The 27687-nt window shown below is 40.9% G+C and overlaps 1 protein-coding gene across 5 annotated transcripts in view; it reads right to left on the bottom strand.

Moving 5' to 3' along the window:
* Positions 1-21449, bottom strand: part of RHOT1 (ras homolog family member T1) — a 61126-nt gene extending 39677 nt beyond the window's left edge. Inside the window, exons 1-6 of one of the 5 annotated variants that reach the window (XM_032616317.1) lie at positions 20691-21449; positions 9218-9276; positions 6776-6857; positions 4511-4554; positions 4163-4216; positions 3955-4007 (exon numbers count right to left, since the gene is read on the bottom strand). In XM_032616317.1, the coding sequence (XP_032472208.1) occupies positions 3955-4007; positions 4163-4216; positions 4511-4554; positions 6776-6857; positions 9218-9276; positions 20691-20766 (368 nt within the window). In that variant the 5' untranslated portion in view covers positions 20767-21449. The remainder of the gene's footprint in view (positions 1-3954; positions 4008-4162; positions 4217-4510; positions 4555-6775; positions 6858-9217; positions 9277-20690) is intronic. The other 4 variants (XM_032616319.1, XM_032616320.1, XM_032616318.1 and 1 more) reach the window with 4 other exon arrangements.
* Between the last annotated feature and the right edge of the window lie 6238 nt (positions 21450-27687).

The following is a 27687-nucleotide window of genomic DNA, read 5'->3' as shown; positions in this document are numbered from 1 at the left end:
AAGAGAAATAAATATGCTCACATGATTCAGGGAGGGGTAAAAGTATAGCCACCCCTGAGAAAGCGCAATTAGAGATCTCCAAATATTGAAAGCCACCTTCAGATGGCATACTAAAAGGGCCACAAGACTAGCCATCTAGTTTCTAAAGAGCAGTTTAGGAAGCTGTCGTAGTAGAGCCCATTTTAAAAATTCAGTTGTTCAAACTAGTGCTTGATAGATCCTGGCAAAACTGACTCCTCTGAAGAGTCCCTCCTGGAAACAGTTCAAGTAATCAGCAAGAAAAACAAGTGTCAGGAGCATACAGGCATCGTTTCCTCCAAGGCAGTCCTGTCCAATACAACCTTCTGTGATGACAGAAATGATCTTTATCTGTACTGTCCATTCCTGTAACCTCTAGCCACAAGTGGCTATCAAGCACTTGAAATGTGGCTGTGTCCAAGAAACTGAATTTTTCATTTTATTTCATTTTACTTAAATTGCCACAACTGACTAGAAGCCACTGCCTTGGACAGTATAGCTCTAGAGAGCTCCTTTCAGCTTTGTCAGTAAGTCACTACAAAGTGACTTTAAAACAATGCTAATGATAAAACAATGATAAAGAGAAGCCATCAGAGATGCAAGATGTAGCACATACAATGCCATCTCAGTCACAAAGTAAATACGTGAGAGGGTGAGTCACCATGTTCATCTGTTTAGAAACAGATCTTTAGAGTTTCAAGGCATGAAAATGCCCAACTAAAAAAGAAATCTAAAAAATGAAGTAAAGGGCCAGATGTGAATAATATATAGATATTAGCCTGGTTTTCCTAACATTTAAAAAGACTCAAAGAACAAGACAAGAATGCCCACTCTCCCCACTTTTTTTCAACAAAATATTGGAAATACTTGCCAGAAAAATTAGGCAAGAAAAAGAAATAAAAGGCACCTAAAACTGTCACTATTTGCAGAGGACATGATTTTATATATAGAAAACCCTAAAGACTTCATCAAAAAACTGTTAGAACAGACAAATTCAGTAAAGTGGTGGGGTACAAAATCAATACACAAAATTTGGTTGCGTTTCTATACACTAACAACAAACTATGAGAAAGAGAAATTAGGAAAACAATGCCATTTACAATTGCATCAAAAAGAATGAAATACCTAGGAATAAATTTAACCAAGGAGGTGAAAGACACTGAAAACTGTATGTTATTGATGAAAGAAACTGAAGAAGACACAAAGAAACAGAAAAATATTCTGTGCTCATGGACTGGAAGAATTAATATTGTGAAAATGTCCATATTACCCAAAGCAATATACAGATTCAATGCAATCCTTATCAAAATTCCAATGACATTTTTCACAGAAATACAGCAAATAATCCTATTGGATGAAACTACAAAAGACCCTGAATAGCCAAAGCAATTTTGAAAAAGAACAAAAAATCTGTAGGCACCATGTGCCCTGATTTCAAACTACATAACAAAGCTATAGTAATCAAAACAGTATGGTATTCACATTAAAACAAATACATAGATCAATGGAACCCAAACAATACGGTCAATTAATTTATGACAAAGGAGGCAGGAATATATAATAGGGAAAGGATGGTCTTTTCCACAAATGGTATTGGGAAAAGTGGACAGCCGCATGCAAAAGAATGAAACTAGACCACTATCTTACACCATACACAAAAACTAACTCAAAATGGATGTAAGACCATTTTGATCAAAGACCTGAATGTAAGACCTGAAACCATAAAACTTCAAGAAGAAAATACAGGCATAAGTTACTTGACATTGGTCTTGGTGATGAATTTTTGGATCTGGCAACAAGAGCAAAAATAAACAAGTGGGACTATATCAAACTAAAAATTTCTATTTCTACACAGCAAATGAAATCATCTACAAAATTAAAAGACAACCTACTGAATGGGGGAAAATTATTTGTAAATCATACGTCAGATAAGAAGTTAATATCCAAATTATACAAAGAACTCATAAAACTCAACAGCAAAAAAAAACCCCAAAAATCTGATTTAAAAATGGGCAGAGGATCTGAATACAGATTTTTCCCAAAATATGTCATACAGATGGCCAAAAGGCACCTGAAAAGATGCTCAACATCACTAATCATCAGGGGAATGCAAATCAAAACTACAATGACATATCACCTCATACCTGGTAGAATGGCTATTATCAAAAAGATAAGAAATAAGAAGGGTTGGTGAGGATGTGGAGAAAACGGAACCCTCATATACCTCTGCACACTGCTGGTAGGAATGTAAATTGGTGCAATCACTATGGAGGTTCCTCAAAAAATTAAAAATAGAACTACCACACAATCCATCAATTCCATTTCTGGGTATTTATCTAAAGAAAACAAAAACACTAATTTGAAAAGATATATGTACCCCCATGTTCATTTACAGCACTATTTACAATAGCCAAGATATGGAAACAACCTAGGTGTCCATCAATGGATAAATAGATAAAGAAGATGTGGTGAATATATATACAATGGAATATTATTCAGCAATAAAAAAGAATGGAATCTTGCCGTTTTCAACAACATGGATGGACCTTGAGGGAATTAGGCTAAGCACAGTTAAGTCAGACAGAGAAAAACAAATACCGTATGATTTCACTTATATGTGGAATCTAAAAAAAAAACCAAAATCATAGGTACAGAGAACAGAATGGTGCTTGCCAGAGAAGTGGGTGGGAGGTGGGAGTTGGTGAAACAGGTGAAGGGGGTCAATAGGTACAAACTTTCAGTTACAAGATGAATAAGCCACAGGGATGTAAAGCTCAGCATGGTGACTATAGTCAATAATATTGTGGAGCATACTTGAAAGTAGCCAAGAGAGTAAATACTAAAAGTTAACTGTGGGAGCTTCCCTGGTGGCGCAGTGGTCAGGAGTCCGCCTGCCAATGCAGGGGACACAGGTCCGTGCCCCGGTCCGGGAGGATTCCACATGCCACGGAGTGGCTGGGCCCGTGAGCCATGGCCGCTGAGCCTGCGCGTCCGGAGCCTGTGCTCCGCAACGGGAGAGGCCACAACAGTGAGAGGCCCGCATACCACAAAAAAAAAAAAAAAAATTTAAAAGTTAACTGTGTATGATGACAGATAGTAACTAGATTTATTGTGGTGACCATTTCACAACGTATACAAATACTGAATCATGATGTTATACACCTGAAACCAACATAATTTTATGTCAATTATATCTCAATAAAAATTTTTTGGAAAAAGACTCAAATGCTTCACAAATAACATGTTCAATTAAACAATACCACAAGAATGTTTTGTTTCCATTTAAAGCTCAAAACATTTATACCTAGGACCACCAATCTGCTTAGAAGAAAACAGAATTTGCTTTTTCCCTATCATACATATATCTTCCAAAGAATTTCAAAGAAATCTCCCTGCATGAATTCCTAAATGAAGATCTCTATAAAGATTTTTAGAGAACTTATAAAGCACTTATACATGCATTATATTTCACTGGATTCTCAAAATAACCACATGTAGCCAAGAGAAGTATTACCCACTTACAGATGAGGAAACTAAGGCTCAATGAAGTTTTAGAGCTCATAAGAGGCCAAGCCAGATTTCCAAGGTCACTCATTTTCCTCCAAGTCCTGTGCTCTTACATATACCACATGGTGAGCAATCAATGACTTAGGGTATTGCCAATCCTCAAAAGGGCAGCTCAAGAGAGAGGGCACATTATAGCACCAGAGCTCTATTTTCTGCTTTGCTCTCAAATATATGCGCTGCCTCGAATAATTCCTCCCAAAAAAAGCTGTGAGTGTGTAAACAGACAGACCTATAGATAAAGCACATATGGCAAACTGTTAACTAGTGGATCTAAGTGAATAGTTTACAGATGTTCATTGTACTATTTCTTGCAACTTTCCTCTAAGTTTGAAAATTTTCAATATACGAAGTTTGAGAGAAAAAAACTACCTGCTGTCTTTGTCTGTTCTTTCATTTATGAGAGGAATCCATCGACTGGTTACCTAAAATGAAAATTAACAAGAAGTAAGCCACAATGAGGATCTTCTTTGAAAAATACTCTACTTTGACCCCTAAAATTCTAAATTGAGGATCAATTTTAAAAGTGCCCCCACTGAAATTTAACAAAATATAGTGAAAAAATGTCACACATTCATACCTTATCAATAGAATGCTTGTTGTTAACAGCATAAACTATGCAGATAACATTAGCCTACAAGAAAAATTAAATTGATGTCATTTTAAAATAACACAAAAGTAGCATTTAATTACCAACTAGCTAATATAGTTGGGCCAAAGAAAGAACAAAATTGGAAAACTAAAACACTTAGCATGCCTCTAAGAGGAAAAGGTTCCAAAGGATTTACAGCAAAAATACATTCTCAAAGTCAGCAGTAACAATAAAGAACTGAAAAAGTCCTCTTGGTTAGTGAGAGAATGAAATGGTAGATACAGAATCATCACTGTTTTCCCACAAGAAAACTTAGAACTATTTTTTTTAACTTACCTGTGATATTTCTTGATGAAGTTGTTCATCACTCTGTTCTGCTTCTACAAATGACAAAGTCAAAAATTTCTTTTCATATTTTAAACACTTTCATAAAAACAAATGGCCAAGCTAAAACCCATATGACACCCATCTAACATCCCACAAAACATCTCTCACCCCTCGTGTCATTTACATGGTGTAGTGCCAGACAAGTGGCAAAGACAAGGGCAAGCCAGAGAAAGCAGAGTTGAACTATGATAAGGAAGCTGGCTGGCACTGAGAGACAAGTCTACATGAAGATAACTCAGGCAAGGAAGAGCAGAAGGCATTGTGTGATAAATCTGGGCCGGCATCTGATCTAGAGTTGAGAAGGGACTGGGAAAAGAGATCAGAAACCCAAGTGAGAGTCAGAAGCCCAAAGAGTCTATACACACAGGGTCAAAAAGCCAGGTGAGAATCTGGGCAATATAAGCTTAAGATCTAGACAGCAGACAGAAGTAATCTTAACCAGGCCTCAGAAGCAAAACTGGAGCATGATAATGAGTCAAGAATTCCCTGGGGACTTCCCTGGTGGTCCACTGAGTAAGACTCAGCACTCCCAATGCAGGGGGCCCAGGTTCGATCCCTGGTTGGGGAACTAGATCCCGCATGCATGCCCCAACTAAGAGTTCACCTGCCGCAACTAAGAAGCCCTCATGCCTCAACTAAAAGATCCCAAGTGCCACAACTAAGATCCCAAGTGCCACAACTAAGACCCGGCGCAGCCAAAATAAATTAAAAAAAAAAAAAATTCCCTCACTGGCCCATATCTCTGGCTAGAACGGATCTCAATGGGTGGATATGCCTATAATCCCACAGGTGCAGGGGATAGGTGCAATATATAGCTAGAATGGAGAAGTAAACAAATGAAGACCAAAGCAATTATTGACATATTAATTTAGATCACTTTACGTTAACTGTTTCCCCCCAAAATGCATGTTATTTCTGACATACAAACTAATATCACAAATGAATACATGGTATTTCAATTTCTGCTAAAAAATTGGCCATATTTTAAATATCTTCTCAAATGTTGAGTAATCAACGGGTTAAGGCCTCAATTCTAATACTAAAGTGAATCTAAGTATGTGGCTACACATATTGAAAAAGAATAATTCTGTAAATAAAGCTAGTTATGAGACTGATTGTAGCAGAAAACATCCAACTCCCCTCAGCTTCTAGTGCTGTCCAACAGAAATATGATACAAGCCATACATGAAATTTTAAATTTTCTAGTAGTCACCTTAAACAAAGTAAAAAGGAACAGGTAAAATGACTTTTTAATTTAACCCAAAATAACAAAAATATTAAAATTTCAATATGTAATCAATAGAAAAATTATTAATGAGATATCGTACATTCCTTTTTTCATTTTCTAAATCCACTTATATTTTATACTTAGAGCACATTTCAATTTAGACCAGACACATTTTAAGTGTTCAACAGTCATATGTATCAGACTGCAAAGTATTTCACTTTTGGAATATATGGAATACCAGCTCAGCAAAACGAAGTATTACTAATGTAGTTATACGCATTTTAAAAAATAGATTTCATTTTTTAGAGCAGTTTTAGGTTCACAGCAAAACTGAGTGGAAGGTACAGAGATTTCCCATATACCTCCTGCCTTCATATATAGCTTCCCCCAGTATCAACACCTCTCATCAGAGTGGTACACCTGTTACAACTTCCCTTTCTTTCCAAAAGAAGTCCCAGAACAAAGTAAAATAATTTAATGACTAAAAAGTAAAGTAGTAGTAAAAAACTTTACATTATTAAAAGCAATATAGATGTGCTTCCATTATCATATACTGTAAGCAAGATGATAACTGTTTTAGCTTTTTTTTTTTTTAAGGACAAAGCCTGACAAATTAAAAAACAAATTTAGAACTCAAAAATTTTTCAAATTAGAACCTTTCTACATCATCAGAGCATGCCTGAATGTCTGATAACAAAATTAACACAGAACTTCTCTCTGCAAACATGCAAATTCAAGGAGGGTATCATTTGTCTGGTCATTTGCCATCCCTCCTTCTTTTTCGTTATTACAGAACCCAACTTGGTAAATTAGGGACAGAGAACTGCTTTTCGTGGGGTGTGGGGTAACACAAAAATAGTAAATGATCATTTACTGTTAGAGAAAAGGAACACCCCTCTTAAAACGTTTTTAAAAGCTCATTTAAGTACCTTTTTAAGGACTATTAAATTAACTCTACAGCTTCACCTACAAGAAGCATTCACTACCTGAGTAATCTACAATGTGCGTTGGAACTCTCTCAGGGGTGACATCAGCTGGAATGGTGATTTCTTCTGCCCGGGGAGGAACCTTCATTTGCAAACAAATATAAAAAAGGAAAAACCTTTGAATATTATTAATCAAACTTGTTAACAGATTATGTAAATTTATCCATATATTAGCCTCTTTTGCCAATACTTATCTTTACAAGTATTTATTGTTCTTTTAAATGCTTATTTTTATGCTTTACCACAAATGCAAATATATATGAAAACTATATGATAAAACACTTTTTAAAAAAAAATGCACATTTATACCTATGTGGGCACAGGACATATTAAGGATACTTCAGCTCCTAAATTAATTTGGTGTTTAAAAATTAGATTTTTTAAATGTAGTTTTCATTCTATTTTGTTGAAGGCTTAAGATACTCTGCAAATGAAGACTTATGTTAATCTAAAATAATCCTCAAATAAATTAATAAATTATCAAAATTCATTTCTTCTAGAAGATAACTGGCTACACAAGCCTTATGCTTAATGACCCTATTACTTAGAAAAACTCCTTATCCACGCCCCAAAGGACTATGCTAAAATGACAATTCTGGACTTCCTTGGTGGCGCAGTGGTTAAGAATCTGTCTGCCAATGCAGGGGACACGGGTTCAAGCCCTGGTCTGGGAAGATCCCACATGCCATGGAACAACTTAGCCCGTGCACCACAACTACTGAGCCTGAGCTCTAGAACCCGTTAGTCACAACTACTGAGCCTGCGTGCCACAACTGCTGAAGCCCGCGTGCCTAGAGCCTGTGCTCCACAACAAGAGAAGCCACCACAATGAGAAACCCACGCATCACAACAAAGAGTAGCCCCCATTGGCCGCAACTAGAGAAAAGCCTGCGCGCAGCAACAAAGACCCAACACAGCCAAAAATATAAATAAATAAACTTATAAAAGAATTAAATAAAAAAATAAAATAAATAAAATAAAAAGACAATTTAAACTAAATTAAACTATCATAGAAAACTTTTAGGTATTATAACCTGAGTGATCCTAATTAACGTTACTGATTCCACACACCACATATGAAAATACACTCCATTTTACAAATTAAGCTATGATTTATTTAACTATCTTATTTAAGAGAAAAAAAAGCAAAAGAAACAATGAGTGGGACTTCCCTGGTGGCGCAGTGGTTAAGAATCCGCCTGCCAGTGCAGGGGACACAGGTTCGAGCCCTGATCTGGGAAGATCCCACATGCCGTGGAGCAACTAAGCCCGTGTGCCACAACTACTGAACCTATGCTCTAGAGCCCACGAGCCACAACTACTGAGCCCGAGTTCCACAACTACTGAAGCCTGCGTGCCTAGAGCCCATGCTCTGAAACAAGAGAAGCCACCCAATGAGAAGCCCGCGAACTGCAATGAAGAGTAGCCCCTGCTCGCCACAACCAGAGAAAGCCCGCACACAGCAACAAAGACCCAAGGCAGCCAAAAATAAAAATAAATTAAAAAAAAAAAAAGGAAACAATGAGTGGTCACATGGCAGTTGTAATTTTTGAAATAACTACCATGTAATACATCAAATTCCTCTCTAAACAGCAAAATTGAACAGATATTCCTAATTAAACAAGAGTAAAGAAATGATAAATGTAAACCGTAGCACTAATAATACCTACTATGTGAAGAAAGAAAATAAAAAAATAATTTTCATCCCTTTTGCATTGATCCCATTCCTCATAACAATATCTTAACATTACATAAGGCCTTAGCCAACAGTCCCCCATACTGGAACTTCCAAAATGTAATAAATAAATACATTGCCAGCAATAACAAAACCACCTAACTTTTGGTGGCACTCTATTATTACTAAACTTATCTCATTTGAGATCCATAACAATCCTTTGAGGTAGGCAAAGGTGGAATGCATTATATTTTTTATTTGTAAAATGATGCAGGTGCATAATATTTGAGGTTTTCAAATATGTGTGTCAGAATTCTAGTGGTTCTAATGCCTCAAAGACTGGGGAGTGTCAGATGGAAGGCAAGCGGGGAGCCAGACCTTTTACCCTTACTTCAACTAAAGGAATACTCCATCTGTTCTATATTTGGGGCTTATGAAAAACATTAAGAGAGGATGATACAGCTTAGATATCTCTAACATCCCTTTCAGCTCCCATTTTACAGATGAGACAACTAAGGCACAGAAATGACAAATGTCCTAGCCAAGATCAAAAGTAAGAAACACAAAGGCCTTACTTAGTGAACTCAGAACTAGTTTGACTCTTTCTCCTACACTATATTTCAAAGATGTCTTGTAAAAACTACCACAAGCCTTTCTAAAAGTCATAACTATCAGAAAGAAACCACATGCAAAAATATATTCTATTTAACTCAATTTTGATAAAATTTAAAAAATTTTAAATATAGTTAAGAAATCAAAATGTTTACCTCTTCTGGGAATTCTTCACTGACCAGAGACATAATCAGTGATGTCTTCCCAACTCTAGCTGTGAAAAGAAAGAATTACTTTAATAAAGTATTTAGATTCTACATAACCTCAAATTTAGCAACCACACGGGGAAGTCTGTTATTTGTTACCTAAAATCAGAAGCATCCAAATTAGCATGTTTTAGTACAATACTTAAATTATATCTTTTTCTTCTGCTTAGTAAAGTTACACATATTCATTGTTTAAAACAAAAAATTACCAAAATATATAAAAGTAAAAATCTCCCATAGTATCCTCCATTGTTTAACATATGTAGTCTCCCAGATTTTCCTACACTTATATTTAACATAATAATAATTTACCACAGTAGAATCAGAGTATTTATTCTATTTTGCAATCTTCCTTTATCACTTAATTATGTATTTGGACAGTATTCCACGTCAATATTTTTAAATCTCCTGGGACGGGGAAAGGGAAGGTTATTATTTAATAAATATAGCATTTTCGTAGAGGATGAAGAAAAAGTTTTAGATGTAGAAAGTGGTGATGGTTATACAACACTGTGAACACATTTAATGCCCCTGAACTGTACACTTACAAAAGGTTAAAATGTTTAACATTGTCTTGTATAGTTTATCACAATTTTTAAAAATGGCAATAGTGCACTTTATATTAACATTTAAAAAGCTTCCTACATTATTTTTGATAGCTGTATAAGAATCCATCGTATGATGTCATAATTTATTAACGTAATTTCCTAACAATGAACAGTATTCAGATTTTCACTTTTTTTTTTTTTTTTTTTTTTTTTTTTTGCGGTATGCGGGCCTCTCACTGTTGTGGCCTCTCCCATTGTGGAGCACAGGCTCCAAACACGCAGGCTCAGCGGCCATGGCTCACAGGCCTAGCCGCTCCGCGGCATGTGGGATCTTCCCGGACCAGGGCACGAACCCGTGTCCCCTGCATTGGCAGGCGGACTCTCAACCACTGCGCCACCAGGGAAGCCCAGATTTTCACTTTTATAAACAATGGTGCAATGAGTATTTTTACAGGATAAATTCCTAGAAGTAGAACTCAAGTTAGCATGCATGATCTTTTTGGTTTTAATAGACATTGTTAAATTAGCTCCAAAAAAGAATAAACTAATTTACATCCTCACCAATAGAAGAGCAGAGTGTCTATTTCTTTATATCTTTACCTCATTTCTTTTTTAGGGTATCATATTTAAAGGGTTAGTAAGAGCAAAGATACTTTCCTGTTACATTTTCTAACCTAGAAATTTTTTTTAATGCACAAACTTAAATTCTTAATCTTCTTGCTAAAAATTGACTTTCATTCCCATCATTTTCTGATAATATAATTACTATTGCTAGATATTCAAATGCTTATCAACTAAATCCTCTTGTGATTCTAGAGGAAAACAGTCCACCTGCCTGTTAATCTCTGCCGTAGTAGAAAATTATAGATTTCAAAAGTCAAGTCTAGGGTTTCCCTGGTGGCGCAGTGGTTGAGAGTCCGCCTGCCGATGCAGGAGACACGGGTTCGTGCACCGGTCCGGGAAGATCCCACATGCTGCGGAGTGGCTGGGCCCGTGAGCCATGGCTGCTGAGCCTGTGCGTCCGGAGCCTGTGCTCCGCAACGGGAGAGGCCACAACAGTGAGAGGCCCGTGTACCGCAAAAAAAAAAAAAAAAAAAGTCAAGTCTAAATATAAAAGAACTGGAAAATGTTAAAGTTAAGGAAAGTCACATTCCTTTTCTAAATGACTAAAAGAAAGGGTGACTAAAAATACCAGTCAAAGGACTTCCCTGGTGGCGCAGTGGTTATGAATCCGCCTGCCAATGCAGGGGACCCGGGTTTGAGCCCTGGTCCGGGAAGATCCCACATGCTGCGGAGCAACTAAGCCTGTGTGCCACAACTACTGAGCCCGCATGCCACAACTACTGAAGTCCACGCACCTAGAGCCCGTACTCTGCAACAAGAGAAGCCACCGCAATGAGAAGCCTGCGCACTGCAACGAAGAGTAGCCCCCGATTGCCGCAACTAGAGAAAGCCTGAGCGCAGCAACGAAGACCCAACATAGCCAAAAGATAAATAAATAAAATAAATTTATTTTAAAAAAATACAAGTTAAGTCTGGAAAAATGATGACTGGCTAGAAGAGAGCACTGGTCAAAACAACTTAGAGGGTGTGCTGCAAACAAGCGGGTGCTGCAGATGGAGGGCAGATCAGATGGTTAACAGGTGTCTTCTAGCTCTGACTTCTTCCATCTTTACAATTTACATGTGTAAGAAGGCTTGGGCCTTCTTCAAGTGGCTGACAATAACACAACATCTCCCTGAGTCACGGAATCAGGAGCCCATCATCACAGAACTGCTATAACCTAGTTATTGAAGGCAGTTTACCCAGCTCCCCACAAAAATTTTAGATGAAGAGCTAAGGGACCCAGCCACAGTGATTTTCTCATGGTCTCACTAAGAGAATAACCCATCTCCTGATAGCTAAGCAGTATTCTTTCTCTTTCTTATGCCAGACATTAACAATTATTGTTAACACAAGTTAGTGATACAGAAAAGGAATGGTGACCACAAAAGTCAGGAAGCACCCCATACACAAATACTGCGTAAGTTAATCAAAATATTCAGGTTCATTGGTGACTAATCCAGCAACTCTGTCTCAATTTTTTTTAAAATTTATATTCAGAAAATTTCAGACTTACAGAAAAATTGCAAAAATAATTCAAAGGAGTCAGGTCTATCCTTCAATCAAATTCCCCACACGTTGAACAACACAGGTGTGAACTGTGCAGGTCCACTTTGACACAGATTTTGTTTTTTCAATTGCAAATACTACACAATCTGCAGATCTTTGATGTGGAATCACAGATACAGAGGAACACAGTAAACAGTGGGCCAGCTATAAGTTATACAGAGATTTTCAACTGCACAGAAGGTCAGTACCCCTAACCCCTGCTTTGTTCAAAGGTCAAATGTAGTTATCTTAAAATGGGCCAAGCCACCGTCCTCTTATTCCAGATACTTAAAACAACAAACCTTTTAGAAGATCCAATGCCTGTACAATACCTGTGACCTTTGACCTTCTGGGCCTTTCTGGCCCTAGGAGAGATGTCTGCTTTTTCCCTGGTTATCTCCAAAATCCTACAACTATCACCAGCACAGATGTTCCCAGAAACTTTTCCATTTCTGAAGAACTCTCCTGGATATCTTATACAGCTGACCCTTGAACAATGAGGGGGTTAGGAGTGCTAACACACGCACAGTTGAAAATAGTGTTACTTATAGTCGGCCTTCTGTATCAGTGATTCATCTGTATCCTCATCCCTGGATTCAAGCAACTGCGGATTGTGTAGTACTGTAGTATTTACTATTGAAAAAGATCAGCAGATAAGTGGACCTGCAAAGTTCCAACCCATGTTGTTCAAAGGTCAACTGTACCTGTCTACAATGTTATCCTTGATCTACTAAGTCTGGAATGGGAAAAAATGAATCAGATACTCAATAATCAGATACTCAGTCGGATACTCAATAACTCAGATGCTCCTCGGTAACTAAAACAAGTCCCATTGCTGGTCCTGAGAAATGTGCCTACCTTAATACCCTGATTCTTCTTCTGATACCCTGATAATCCCCTTTTTAGAATTACCTTTTAAAAATTTTATTTGTATCCTACCACTCAAAGGCCCTCATCAGTTTCAGAAGAAACCTACCTACCTTTGAATCCTTAACTCAAAATGTTAAACAAAATCTTCAAAATTAAATCAATCAACAATATCAAAAAGCCTATTAGTTTCCAAGACAGCAAAGGACTTGTTTCTCCTTAATCACCATCACTCAGGATCCCTTAGCAAAATGCAGGTCTTCAACAGGTGTTCTGTGTTACCTTTAAAGTTCCCCCTCACCGTAATCTTTAAAATGCATCCATTCTTCCTCATCTCTCTTCTTAAAACTCATTACGACAACCCTTTTCTTGGTCATAGTCCCTTTTCTGCTTTTCTCATGGACCCTCTGTATCCCCAGTGATATTTTCAGAAGAGAAAACCAACATTCTGGGGAAATTTAGATTTCTCCGCAGCTCAGCTCCTCAGGGCAGTTCTGGCTACCTGCAGCAACTCCTGCCAAAGCACAGACCTGTCACCATGTCCATTCCAACAGGGCAGGCCTCAGAGACAGGAAAGGAAATGGCTTGGAGACGAGGCACCGTAAAGACGGCAACAATTAAAGAGCTTTACTTATGCTTGATCATACAGACTTACAAGACAGCAATACCAAAGAGTGGGGATAATTAATTTATTTGTATGATACTACCTTTCAAAGTGTGACATTTCTACTCATTCGTATCCTGCCTCATTTGTTAAAGAATCTGAGGGAATTTAGCACTCACTACAATAAAACAATCCCATGTAGTTTCTGAAGTAATTGTATAATAAAAGGCCTTTTAAAAAAATCAAAGAACATGAATCTCTCCCACATAAAAATCCAAGAGTGATTTCCTTTTTTAAAGCAAGTTCAAAATTAGAGCAAGAGAGAGAGATTACAGTGAATTTGGGAAAAAATGAATGAGCATGTTTTCATTAGTACCATTTTGGGTTTCCTTTTGGAAGAGCAGTGAAATGACAGCTGCTTTAACTAATAAAGGATTATACAGATGTGATTTAGTTTCAAAATGCTTTGGTGAGGAACTTCCCTGGTGGCTCAGTGGTTAAGAATCCACCTGCCAATGCAGGGGACACGGGTTCGAGCCCTGGTCCGGGAAGATCCCACATGCCACGGAGCAACTAAGCCCATGCGCCACAACTACTAAGCCTGCGCTCTAGAGCTCGTGAGCCACAACTACTGAGCCTACGTGCTGCAACTACTGAAGCCCACGCACCCAGAGCCCATGCTCCGCAACAAGAGAAGCCACCGCAATAAGAAGCCCACGCACTGCAACAAAGAATAGGCCCCTGCTCACCACAACTAGAGAAAGCCCACGCGCAGCAAGGAAGACCCAACAGATCCAAAAATAAAAAAATAAAAACATTTAACCAAAAAAAAAAAAATGCTTTGGTGAATCTAAAATAGGGCTTTTTTGCTTCTCTTAAGACCTACCCACCTAACCTTGAGTGAGACTATCAAAGAAATAATGAAGCAGCAAGTTTAAAATTAAAGTTAAAATAGGCCACTTTCAAGCTAATTTTAATTGAGAAAATAAATGAATGTCTTGAAGGAAAAAATTTTAGAATATTAAAATTTTAAGACTCTTTAAATAAGCCTATAATCAAAAAGGTTCCTTATGGGAATCCCCTGGCAGTCCAGTGGTTAGGACTCCACGCTTTCACTGCCGAGGGCCCAGGTTCGATCTCTGGTCAGGGAGCTAAGATCCTGAAACCCGCGCAGCACAGCCAAAAAAAACATCCCTTATGACAATGGCAGATGAGTATAAACATTGCATATTTTTAACTACTCCAGAAAATAGAAATTATTTCCATAAGGAACAATATGCCAAGCTCTTCTCTAATTACTGTACCAATTAAATTTTATATTCAATATAATATATACTACAAATATTTTATATAGTACAATTTTATGATAAATATAATTAAATATAATAATTATATACAATATAAACATTTTAATATAAATATTAATATGGAGGACAAAAAAATTATCCTTTGTTAGCCAGACATCTGATGGTCTCTATTTCCTCTATTTTGCCTGAGAAATATTCAAGTGATCTATAAAAATTAAAAGCATGGCCACAACTATCCCCAAGGACAGAAGGCCTTCTCTTTCAGTTCAACACAACATGCTACAGTTCTGTCTGAAACCCCATGCTTCTAAGTAGGTCATCCATGGGAAGCATAATTCATCACTATAGAACAAATTATCTAGATTTATCCCGGCTAAAAATTTGTCTTTTCATCACATCTTTTGAACATCTACTTCTAAATGACAGCAAATTCTTAATATTCATGAAGTGGAAGTAATATTCCCTGGTTCCAATTGCCATCCTACCAGCCAAATTGACTATTTTTCTTGATAACAAACACCCCATGCTTCAAGTAGCAAAGGGATCTACCTACTCCTCATTTTTATCTGCTTCTTTATTAAGAAGCCTTGCTGGCTCTTCTTTTTTTTTTTTTGGCTCTTCTTAATTTATTGTAATTAGAATACACAGGGAGGAGGAGAGTAGCTATGAAGTTGTATTTTTAACTGGAAAATTTTAGCATTTGGGGAAATAGCTGAGCATTGTTCCAAAGGACAATTTCATCAACCACATGCAGACAACGTGGGCCGCAGAAGGACAAATGCTATGGTCTATCCCTCTCCTTCAAACTACGTCAACACTAGTGCCCAACTGGTGCCGGCAGAGCAGAAAAGACAGCAGAGAACAGGTCTCAGTACATATGTAAGGATGATGTAGAAGAGACTCTCTATATGAATAGAATAGGCTATGTAGAATGGACTTTCTACGGCCAATCACCCAGGTACTATCACCCAGGTGATAGTAGGTACCATACTGCGTTGTGTTATCACCAGACACAGTATAATTGAAACTGGAGCAGTTTAATCTTCAAATATCATTCTAACAAAGACCAGAATGGAGAGCAATATGGCTTTAAAAAGAGCATAGAAAGTTTTTCTCCAAAATAAATGCTAGCTTATTCCTGAAGTGTCTTTGACTCTTATACCTAAAGAATCTTTCTCTAACTCCTTTAAACCTCCAAGATGGCCTCTGGTGGTTCAAGGAGAAGCTGACCTCTTTTGGCAAGGACTATGATTCCTGGCAGCCAAGACATGAACTAGACATGGCATTGCCATTATAAGTCACTGGTCTACTTCATTGCCAGAACACAGGAATCTCCCCAACAAAATAAAGCTAAGAACATGGACAAGAGACTGGATGAATGCTGCCCCTTCAAATCCTAACAATAACCACATCAGACCAGATTTTAAGAAAGGAGAATGATCACATTTTTATGACTAAGACAAGTGGTTTGGAAAACAAGGAAAGTCTAAATAAACTAAATAAACTAAACTAGCTTGAACTCGTTCATTCTTTCAACAACTATTTGAGTGCCTACTTTGTGCCTGGCCTACTCTAGGCCTGGGGAAATGGCAATAAACAAGACCAATCCCCTACAAAGCTTACCTTCTAGCCCAAGTAACAACAGAAAAAAGTGAACAAATATGCAGGGAAGTAGGGATAATGCCTGGGTCAGGGCCCTCTTATAGAGAAAGCAAAGTAAAGGAGAGAGTAGTACAAGAACAAAGCAAGGGCCAGATTGTGAAGGACTCTGCAGGACTGCATTAAAAAGTTTAATGGCCTTGGGACTTCCCTGGTGGTCCAGGGGTTAAGACTCTGCACCTCCAGTGCAGGGGGCATGGGTTCGATCCCTGGTTGGGGAACTAAGATCCCACATGCCTCACTGTGCAGCCAAAAGTTAAAAAAAAAAAAAACTGAATGGTCTTTAAGTGAAAGTAGAAATATCAGAGAATTAAATGGGTAACACGATCTGGGATATTTTTTAAAGATGACTCTGTCTGCTACATGGAGAACGGACGAAATTAGAAGCAGGGATACCAGTTAAGGAGATATTACAAAAGCCTAGGCCAGAGCCAACCGAAGTGTGAGCTAGTTTGGCAGAAGTTTCGATGATAAACCAAGCAGTTAGACAAACTGCGTAAGAGATACCGGACTCATTTAAAAAGAGGATAACAGTTCCACTTTCTTAATTAATTTGACCAGAAGACAAATATATCTCAATTTAATTTAAAAACAAGACTTCACTAAAACTAAGACTATCTTGTGTACTTTTTTTTTTTTTTTGCAGTACGCGGGCCTGTGCCACCAGGGAAGCCCCTATCTTGTGTACTTTTAATGCAGCTACAGGATTTAGATAAAAGGTTAACAAGGCTCATTCCTCATATTATAACAAGGACATCTGTTAAGCATACTAATGCAAATCTAGTTAAATGCAAATTCTGGCCAATGAAATTGACCATGGAAAGTTATAACCTGAAGAAGTAAGTTTCATGTGGTTGAATTTTTAAAAATTTTTAATTTTTTGTTTTGTTTAAAGAATGGTAATTAACTTTTAATTTGGCCTGAATAGCATTCAATATGTTCAATAATTAAGGTAAGGTGAAGAAGATACTTAAAATACTTTGGCTTTCTCTGCAAATAAACACCTTAAAATTTATAGACAGCCTAACTTTTCTGATCTAAGCAGTCAACAGACATTCAGCAACCAGTTAGCATTAAAGCCTGGCTGGCTCAGAATCCAAATTCTGGATGGGTCAAGAAAAGATCCATTTCACCTCCAGAGTACAGTATAGGTTAAGCCAACAGAATGTTGAAACTGCTCACAACTGTTTGGGAGCCTCAGTGAATGAAGCTGCTGCTGTGTGGTTCAGGGACGGACACTAACAGCAATAAAATGTACTGAAGTGATTGAGAAAGAACAGGCTTTACAACAACTCCAGAGACGATGCTCCTTTTTCCTTTCGTTTCCTATTTCCCTTAGTTAACCATCTTAAAACTACAAATGAATTATTATGACTTCTTCCTTAAAAAGTGGTTTTCCTGGGCTTCCCTGATGGCACTGTGGTTAAGAATCTGCCTGCCAATGCAAGGTAAACGAGTTCGAGCCCTGGTCTGGGAAGATCCCACATGCTGCGGAGCAACTAAGCCCGTGTGCCACAACTACTGAGCCTGCGCTCTAGAGCCTGTGAGCCACAACTGCTGAACCCACGTGCCACAACTACTGAAGCCCACGTGCCTAGAGCCCATGCTCCACAACAAGAGAAGCCACCGCAATGAGAAGTCCGCGCACCACAAGGAAGAGTAGCCCCCGCTCACAGCAACTAGAGAATGCCCGCGCGCAGCAACGAAGACGCAATGCAGCCAAAACTAAATAAATAAAATTTTAAAAAAGTGGTTTTCCTGATAAATCTGTGTATCAGACCAGTATCAAAACAGTTTTGGTCACACTTATTGTTTACCTAGCATTTAAAGTACTACAGCTAGGCTAAGTAGCTGTCAGATGCTTACATTAAATCTCAAAAAGTAATGCTTCAGTCATTTCCCCCCAGAATACAACCCTTTACTATAACTAATTAAAATTATATATTCCAAATAAGTGTAGCTCTTCCTCATATATATATATTTTTTTTTTTTTTTTTTTTTTTTTTTTTTGCCGTACGCGGGCCTCTCACTGTTGCGGCCTCGCCCGTTGCGGAGCACCTGCTCCGAACACGCAGGCTCCGCGGCATGTGGGATCTTCCCGGACCGGGGCATGAACCCGCGTCCCCTGCATCGGCAGGCGGACTCTCAGCCACTGCGCCACCAGGGAAGCCCTTCCTCATATATTTTTAAAATTTATTTTATTAATTTATTTATTTTTGGCTGCGTTGTGTCTTTGCTGCGCGCACGGGCTTTTCTCCGGTTGCGGTGAGCGGGGGCTACTCTTTGTTGAGGTGTGCAGGCTTCTCATTGCAGTGGCTTCTCTTGTTGCGGAGCATGGGCTCTAGGCACACAGGCTTCAGTGGTTGTGGCTCGCGAGCTCTAGAGCACAGGCTCAGTAGTTGCGGCACACGGGCTCAACTGCTCCGCGGCACGTGGGATATTCCCGGACCAGGGCTCGAACCGTGTCCCCTGCATTGGCAGGCAGATTCCCAACCACTGCGCCACCAGAGAAGCCCATTTCTCATACTTTTAAATGTGGGAAAAAAATCACGTATATAAACTTGGCCTAAAGTTTTCGGTACCATCCTCTTTAAGAAAAATGTCTTCCTCAAAAACGAAGGCTTTCTCTTGTGTCAGGTTTCTCCCTATCTAAAAACTCTCACATATACACTCTAACCAATTCTATTATTTGCTTTCAATTCATCAGAATATGGCTCGTAATTTTTCTAACAAATTTTTAAGTCTTTTATGTATTTCAAAATAAGTAATACTGTTAACCTTTTAGCTTAAATGTCCTAAGGCTGACAATATATCTCACATATGTATAGCACTTCAATTCAGATGTTTTACAGACTACTGATTATATGTAATTGCTCCCTATATTCAAAACTAAAACCAAAACAAAGAATTTTTGTTTTAAAAAATTTTTTTTATCCATCAGTTTTTTAAGTGGGACATCTACTCACTTTCCCTACCTTGCTCCAAATGCATCAACAAGAATCATATTCCTGAACTTTGTCAAGAAGTCCATGCAAAACACAGATTGATACATGTGCTGTTATAAATTAAAACTAAAATTCACAACTGCAAACCAAAAAGTAAACTGTGTCTGGCTAAGCTTACTTCTAAATTCTGATTCTAAAGGAAGATTTCTACAATAGCAGGTGAACAGAGGTTTCTATGAACAGCAAAGAACACTACAGAAGAGGGTAAAAATGTGTTCACTTCCTTCGTTGGGAGTGCATCACAGTGACCTGGAGGGGCTACTCTAGGATGAAACGGGGTTTAGAATAGAAAGCTTCAAAACAGCAAAGTCAGGTCATTAACTAATGTACTTTTAAAACAAACGGTCCAGTCCTCCCCAGCCCACTTTCTTATTTTAGTCCTACCAATTGAGTCATGTAACTTGAACAATATCAAGAAGTCCCTGCTGTTCTGTCCCCAAGTCAGTGAACAGAAGACATGTCTCCTTTATTACATCTTCAAAAAGTGAAATCTAAGAATCTCTGCGGGGGAGGGGGGGTCTCACGTGTGCCCGTCATTTTTAAATTAATTACCAAGTAGTTATGAAATAATGTTTTAAAAGATGGGGGAAACTAGGCTTTAGGATAATAATAATTCTCTCAACTTAAGGACCCTCCCCATTTAAGTATTCATTCATTGAGCACTTGTATAACTTGAAGTTGAGAGTAAATTTTTGAGGAAACATCAAGTGTACCTGGAGTTATTCCAATGCAAAGAGCAAATACCGCTTAAAATGCTCTGTGCCTTACAGTCAATGCCTAGAGCGAGGGAACACCGCGAGCGCAAAAACATGCAGACACCTGACCTTGCCCACAAGTCGAACAGTTCTGCACCCCTCCCCCTAGCTTCCCCGGGAGCCAGTTCACGCCACCCCAATTGGTCAGTCTGCCTGTTCCAGCACCTGCCTGGCAGAGACAAGGGAATCTCCACGGAAGACGAAAGGGTCTGAGAGGAGGCGGCCTCGGAAACGCGGAGGCCCGGGAGGAGAGCATTCCAAGAGAAAAAGGAGAGGACCTTCGGAGGGATGAGGCCGGGCGGTCAGAGGCTAATGGCGACACGGCTTGAGGGTGATGACGGGGGGACAGAGGACGGGAGGGCTCAGGAGGGCCCAGCTGAGGTGAGAGATCGAGGGCCGCCTGCGGGCAGCTGAAAGGGAAGAGCGGAGGGGCTGGGAGGCCTGGGGGCGCGGAGGTAGGGCAGTGGGGCGGCAGGGGCTGCGGTGGCCGCGGCCAGTCCCGGCCAGCCCGGGCGCGCGGACTCACGTTCTCCCACCAGAAGGATCCGCACGTCTTTCTTCATGTCTGCGGCTCGCAGGGGCCGGCCTCGGCCCGCACGCATGGAGCGGACTCTTCTCGCCCGGAGCGCCCAGCCCGCGGCGCCGCTCTCCCCACGCTGCCGGCGCCGCCTGCCAGCCTCTCCCGCCGCCCCGCCCGAACCTCGGCCTCCCGGGCCCGCCGCACCACCTCCTCAGCAGCTACCCTGCTCAAGAGCCGGGACAGCGCCTGCTCCGCCTCCTCCGGCTCCGCGAGTCGCGGCGGCGGCGGCGGGGCGACGGGGCGCCGCGAGGGACAAGCGCTTTCGGAACGCGAACGCTCTCTGTCCCGGACCTACGCCCCCGCCATCAGGTTCGCCGCAGAGCATCGAGCGGGAGTCTCGGCCGCTCTCCTCCGGGAACAGCGGCCAGGGATACGCTTTGGGCCGGGAATTTGAGTGGCAGGGTCGCTAGTCTGACCCCATTTCTTTTACGAAATAGCGGCAGGAGAAGTTTTTCGTCCAAGGTCGTATAGCTAGACCTTGGCAGTGTGACTCAGGGTAAGAATATTCTTACCCGACTGACTATAAACTCCAGAAGAGCAGCGACGTGTCCACCTGGTTTTCAGAAGTATTCCCCACCTTCTTGGACAAAGCCCTTAGAAAGCGCTTGATTGAGTAAAGGATGACTACCTCCCAGAATCGAGTCCTTTCCACTACCAAAGCCCACCACCCTATCTGCTTTTTATCTGTGATGCTTATAAAATACGATTCTAAATAATGAGATTAGTTTCTACACTATCTGTGTAAACAGATTCATTTCTTTGTAACCAAACCAAGTGATTTTCCTCTCTCTGTGTGGTTTACTTTAGGCAGGGTCTGCTGGTACATCTCTTTACATAGGTTTGCCCAGCGCAGTGCCGGACACATAGGTGGCACAGAATAATAACCTTGTACTAATTTTTCTAACATTGTCTTAATTTCCTCCTGACTCTCTCCATCCGGAGGAATTTGTTGCTATCTCTCTCTATATATGCTTATATGTTTGAACAGTGCTTGGCAGACAGTGGGAGATAGATGGACAGATGGTTGGAGAGAGAGAGAGAATAAAGGAGGAAACACTATCTGTGCATAATGTGCCTTTTTTCTATCTTAAGTATTACAAAATGAATTTTTTGTAAGGGAATAAAAGGCACATGTGTATAATACCAGTCCCCTTTTCTCCTAGGAGAAGCCTCGTGGTCTGGTGCAGCATTTAACAGCTGCTGACAAACTACATTAGTTTGAATCCAGAGCCCATCACCTGATAGTTATGTGATCCTGAGTAAGTTCTTTTACTTCTCCAAGCCCGCCCCTTCTTCTGTAACATGGCAATAATGATAATAATACCTGCCTTCTTAGGTGGTTGTGAAGAATATATAATACATGTCAAGCATTTGTCAGAGGCACAGCACTTGCTCTACTGATCTCAGCTGTCATTACTGTTGTAGAGCTCACTGAAAAGTTGAAATCCACAGGTTTTGAAGCAAATTCATTGTTATGTTTATAACAGTATTTCACCATCTAAACTATATGATACCTGTAAGGAGTATAAGGGTGGAAGCCCTTCCAAAAAACACTCTCTCTGTGATATAAGGAGGAAGACAGGAAAGACACACTCCCTGCTCACTGGGAGATAATGAAGTCATATTCCAGGATGGAGGCAAATAAGATGAACTTCAGAAGGCTTGATGGCCTGATCTTTCAGGGGAAAGTATTCCTCAGAATTTTAGTATTACAAAATGTTTGCGTTGGAAAGACCCTTATAGAGCACCTATTCTAATCCCATTATTCTATAGGTAAGACAAACAACGTCCAGAGAGATACCATAACTTGCCAAAAGGCATGACAGCTGAGACTGAGCCTGGGCTCTGCCATCCTGAGCATATGATGCTAGGCAAGTCACATGACCTCTCTGTGCCTCAGTTTCCTCTCAACCAAAGACTATCATCTTTTCCCAGCCTTCTACCTCACAGAGTAGTTTGGAGGATCCCATGAAACAATGTCTGTGAAAAAGGCTTTTTCTTTAAAAAAATAAATTGCACAAATATCAGATCACAAAGGACGAAGACCCTTTACAGAGGAGCAAGTTCTCTAGGGCACAGCTCCCTCCGAGCAAGACTTTGTAGAGAATCTTGACCCTGGGAGCCCTGCATCAGCATCGCCAGTGGATGCCGGTGTTAATTCTGTGGACATCAGGAGCGTTAGAAGAGACAAGGCCTTCGTGACGTTGCACATGCATGCTGGGTAGAGGCTTTGCAGGGGGAATCTCTGGAAGGCAGAGGGCTAGGAAGAAGAGTTTATTTAGGGGGAACATTGCAAAGATAATACTCCAAACTCTTTTTTTTTTTTTTTTTTTTTTTTTTTTACTCCAAACTCTTTTGTAGAAAAAACTTACTTAAAAATCCAGACCCAAGGGCTGCAGAAAGGAGTCACCCAGCAAGCACTTACAGCCAGCGATGACTAACAGTTTGGTACAGAAGAAGACCAAAACTAAAGTGGGAGTGGGGAGCCGGACAAGCCAGAGTGTGCCTCACAGACAATGTATCAATAAGTTTCTTTTTACAGCCCCTTCCCATCTCCCAATCAGCTATACTTCTGAAGCTCTGGCCTCCTGTCTTGCCTTGAGCTCTATGCCCCTCTCTTACGTTAACAGACATCCATCAGGGGTCACTCTGAAGTTCTCTTGGAGACAGCATAGCTCAGTGATTAAAAGCAGTGACTCTGGGGCCTTCCCTGGTGGTCCAGTGAGTAAGACTCCACGCTCCCAAAGCAGGGGGCCTGGGATCAATCCCTGGTTGGGGAGCTGGATCCCGCATGCCTGCCGCAACTAAGAGTCCACAATGCCTCAACTAAGACCCGGTGCAGCCTAAATCAATAAATTAATTAATTAAATAAAAGCAGGGACTCTGGAGTCTGCCTGCCTAAGTCTGAACCTCAGCTTTACCAATTACTAGCTGTGCATCACCAGGCAAATTTCTTAACTTCTCTAAGCCTCATCTGCCAAATGGGAATAACACCTCATGGGATTGTTATGAAGATTAAACGAGTTAATATAATAGGAAAATGCTTTGAATAGTGCCTGGTACATGGTCTGTAATATACAAACGTTGGATAAATAAAATAAACTGTGAGAGAAGTGACTTTTGTACATCTTTCTGAGCCAGAAGATAGAGCCACACAATGACACACACGCCAGCAACACAGAAGCCAGAGAATGGAGTTGTTGGCAGTGGAATTTACTATTGGGATATTACAGATAGATGACTGTATGTATATTAAGTACATTGGATAAAGCCAAGAGGACAGATTAGTATCTAGAAAGCCCTGATGGAATTTCCCTCTAGAATGCTGGGAAGGAGCTCTACCTTCGCAAGACAAACTTCATGGCTTCTCAATTGTGAAGGGGACACTGGGGGTCTGAACAAAGTACCTTTGCCAGGATTTAAGAGGATCCATCTTTCACACCTATCAAAGAAGGAACTTGCAACACAGCCTCTCTCTGAGTCTTAGGACAGTGGAACACCCCAGGGCTGGTGGGCAGGCCTGCTGGGGAGAAGATATAGTGTGTGTTAAATGACTGACATTGGGTGGAACAAGAGGCTTGTCTCTGACTGGTGAGTTAGACACAGTCCTGGGCAGGAGTCCAAATTAGATGGGTTGGTATTGGTCCCACTCTTCAGACCCATCTATCTTTGGTCTCTCAAATTAAACCCAAAGTGGCATCCATCTTCACTCTGGTCTCCCATTCCTTCTAGGAAGACTTCCTCCTTTTCCTGCCGAGCCTGATCTAGTGGAGAAGAAAAGTCAATGCTTTGGTACAGAGTAAATCTTTTTTTTTTTTTTTTTTTTTTTTTGTGGTACGCGGGCCTCTCACTGTTGTGGCCTCTCCCGTTGCGGAGCACGGGCTCCGGACGCGCAGGCTCAGCGGCCATGGCTCACGGGCGCAGCCGCTCCGCGGCATGTGGGATCTTCCCGGACCGGGGCACGAACCCACGTCCCCTGCCTCGGCAGGCGGACTCTCAACCACTGCGCCACCAGGGAAGCCCATAATGTAAATCTTTCTACCTCCTCTCTCCCCACCCCACCCCTAGCCAAAACCAGCCAGACTTGTGTGATTGTGTCCCACTCCTTCCAGTAATCTGCTCTCCCTGTCTGGCTGTGTTCACAGACAACCTCCCAGGCAACACAATGCCTTAACCCAGCAAAACTGAAAATATCCCCAGAAAGCTCCTAGGAAAATGACCATGATTTTAGCCTGAGTGGCCTTCCAGTACCTGCTTCTACAATTAGTGAGTCAGCTTTGGTCTGATCAAAATTCATTGTGCACATGTTGCCACGTTAGACACAGTGACAGTGAAAGACTCCAGTCCTCTTGGTGGAAACCAGATCCACTCTGGGTAAACAGTTTTCAACTCTGGACAAGGGGGGTTGGGGGGACACTCCAGGCAAAGCAAACCGGAATTGAAAAAGTACATAGTGTGACACAAAGCAGGGAGGCTGGGGTGGAGGGTGTATGTCGGGGGCTGACAGCAAATGGGGGCTAGAGGTAGGTAAGAGCAGAAACAGGAAGCAGAACTTCCTGTTGTAGGTGGGGAGCACTGGGGAGTTTTAAGCAGGGGAGTGACATGATCTGACTTCCATTTTGGAAAGTTCACATTAGCAGACTGAGAATGGATGGGAAGGGGGCTTCTGACTAGAGATAGAGGAGCTCGCATTAAAATGATCCGGGAGAGGGCTTCCCTGGTGGCACAGTGGTTAAGAATCCACCTGCCAATGCAGGGGACACGGGTTTGAGCCCTGGTCCGGGGAGATCCCACATGCCGCGGAGCAGGTGGGCCTGTGCACCACAACTACTGATCCTGCGCTTTAGAGCCACGAGCCACAACTACTGAAGCCCACGCACCCAGAGCCCATGCTCCGCAACAGGAGAAGCCACCGCAATGAGAAGCCCGCGCACCGCAATGAAGAGTAGCCCCCACTCGCCGCAACTAGAGAAAGCCCATGCACAGCAATGAAGATCCAACTCAGACAAAAATAAATAAATGAAAATAACCTGGGAGAGATGTGATGGGAGTCTGAACCAGAGAGCAGATGCAGAGGGAAGGGCGGGGGCAGATTTGAAATGATTTGAGAAAGCAGAATCGAGGGTCAGAACTTGGTGACTAATTGTACAGAAAGTGGTATCAGAAAAGCTCCTATGGTAACTCCAAGACATTGTGTCCTGGAGATTGTCACTGACCAAAGCCATAAGTTTTTCTCCCCCAGGGTGTATTTATTTTGAAGAATAAAGGTGAAACAATTTCCCTTCACACGGAAGGAAGACACAGTCTTCCATATTGCACCAGACCAATCTCTTAGAATCACGTTTCGCAAAGTGGTGGAATAAGAGGTGTAAAAGTTGTGCAGGGACGTCAGAAACAGTGACTCTTGTGGACAGAAAGGTTTCCTTTTTCTATTTTCTTTCCATCCTGATTAAGTCAAGGTGAAATCCTCAGTAAATCTTAAATACCTGATAATCTTCTTTTGAGCCAGAGAGAGAAAGAAAGAGGGAGAGGGCAAGCCCACTTCAGGTTCAGAAACTTAGACAGACAACGGTACCAAGCTAGTCATTGTTTTGTTTTTCTTGAAACATACATTTAGGCTTATCCCTCTAATTAAGATACATGATTCTGGTTTTCATTTATATAAATATTTTAAAGTTTCCTTTTGAAATACATGTACCTAAAAGGGGAGATGTGAGTTGATTTAGGAAAAATATTAAGTAAAACATGGTACACGAGATGGAAATTCCCTGCTGGTCCAGTGGTTAGGACTCCGCACTTCCACTGCAGGGGGCCCGGGTTCGATCCCTTGTCCGGGAACTAAGATCCCACAAGCCAGGCTGCCCTGCCAAAAAAAAAAAAAAAGTACAGGGGATATGCAGATGTAACAAGAATCATGGCACATGAAAGGCTGAAGCTTAAGAAACCCTGTCCTTAAAAAACCTATGGCTGTAAAAAGAAACGAAATTGAGCTATTTGTAATGAGGTGGATAGACCTAGAGTCTGTCATACAGAGTGAAGTAAGTCAGAAAGAAAAAGACAAATACCGTATGCTAACACATATATATGGAATTTAAGGGAAAAAAATGTCATGAAGAACCTAGGGGTAAGACAGGAATAAAGACACAGACCTACTGGAGAACGGACTTGAGGATATGGGGAGGGGGAAGGATGAGCTGTGACAGGGCGAGAGAGAGGCATGGACATATATACACTAATAAACGTAAGGTAGATAGCTAGTGGGAAGCAGCCACATGGCACAGGGATATCAGCTAGGTGCTTTGTGACCGCCTGGAGCGGTGGGATAGGGAGGGTGGGAGGGAGGGAGACGCAAGAGGGAGAGATATGGGAACATATGTATATGTATAACTGATTCACTTTGTTATAAAGCAGAAACTAACACACCATTGTAAAGCAATTATACCCCAATAAAGATGTTAAAAAAAAAAACCCTATGGCTGGTTAGGAAGATAAATCCCAAATCAAAACAAATCTTCAGGGACTTCCCTGGTGGTCCAGTGGGTAGGACTCCACGTTCCCAATGCAGAGCTCCCAGGTTTGATCCCTCGTGCATGCGGCAACTAAGAAGCCCGCATGCCACAGCTGAGACCCGGCACAGTCTAAATAAATATATTTTTAAAATCTTTAGCATAACCTCAGTATGTATAATTAAAGAAGACTGCAGTTGTCTGGAAGGACCCAGTGATTAGGGTTTTGAGCAATTATGAATGAGGATGAATTTGGGGCTAAGGGCTCAGCAAGAGTAGGGGGTGATGGAGCTGAACATATACCAGGGAAGAGTCCCCTTTTCCTGTCAAAATCCCCAAGTGCCCCCCGGGGAAGGGACTTCTCCCTTGAACTGCGCAAGGCAGCCTGAGAGGTCTCCCCAGAGAGCAGCACTGTTTCATTTTGTGGTTTGTTTCTG

The sequence above is a fragment of the Phocoena sinus genome, chromosome 20, assembly GCF_008692025.1.
Source record: "Phocoena sinus isolate mPhoSin1 chromosome 20, mPhoSin1.pri, whole genome shotgun sequence".
In the NCBI taxonomy this organism is placed as follows: domain Eukaryota; kingdom Metazoa; phylum Chordata; class Mammalia; order Artiodactyla; family Phocoenidae; genus Phocoena; species Phocoena sinus.
The sequence above is the reverse complement of the archived record's forward strand: the minus strand, read 5'-3'. Positions and strand labels throughout refer to the sequence as shown.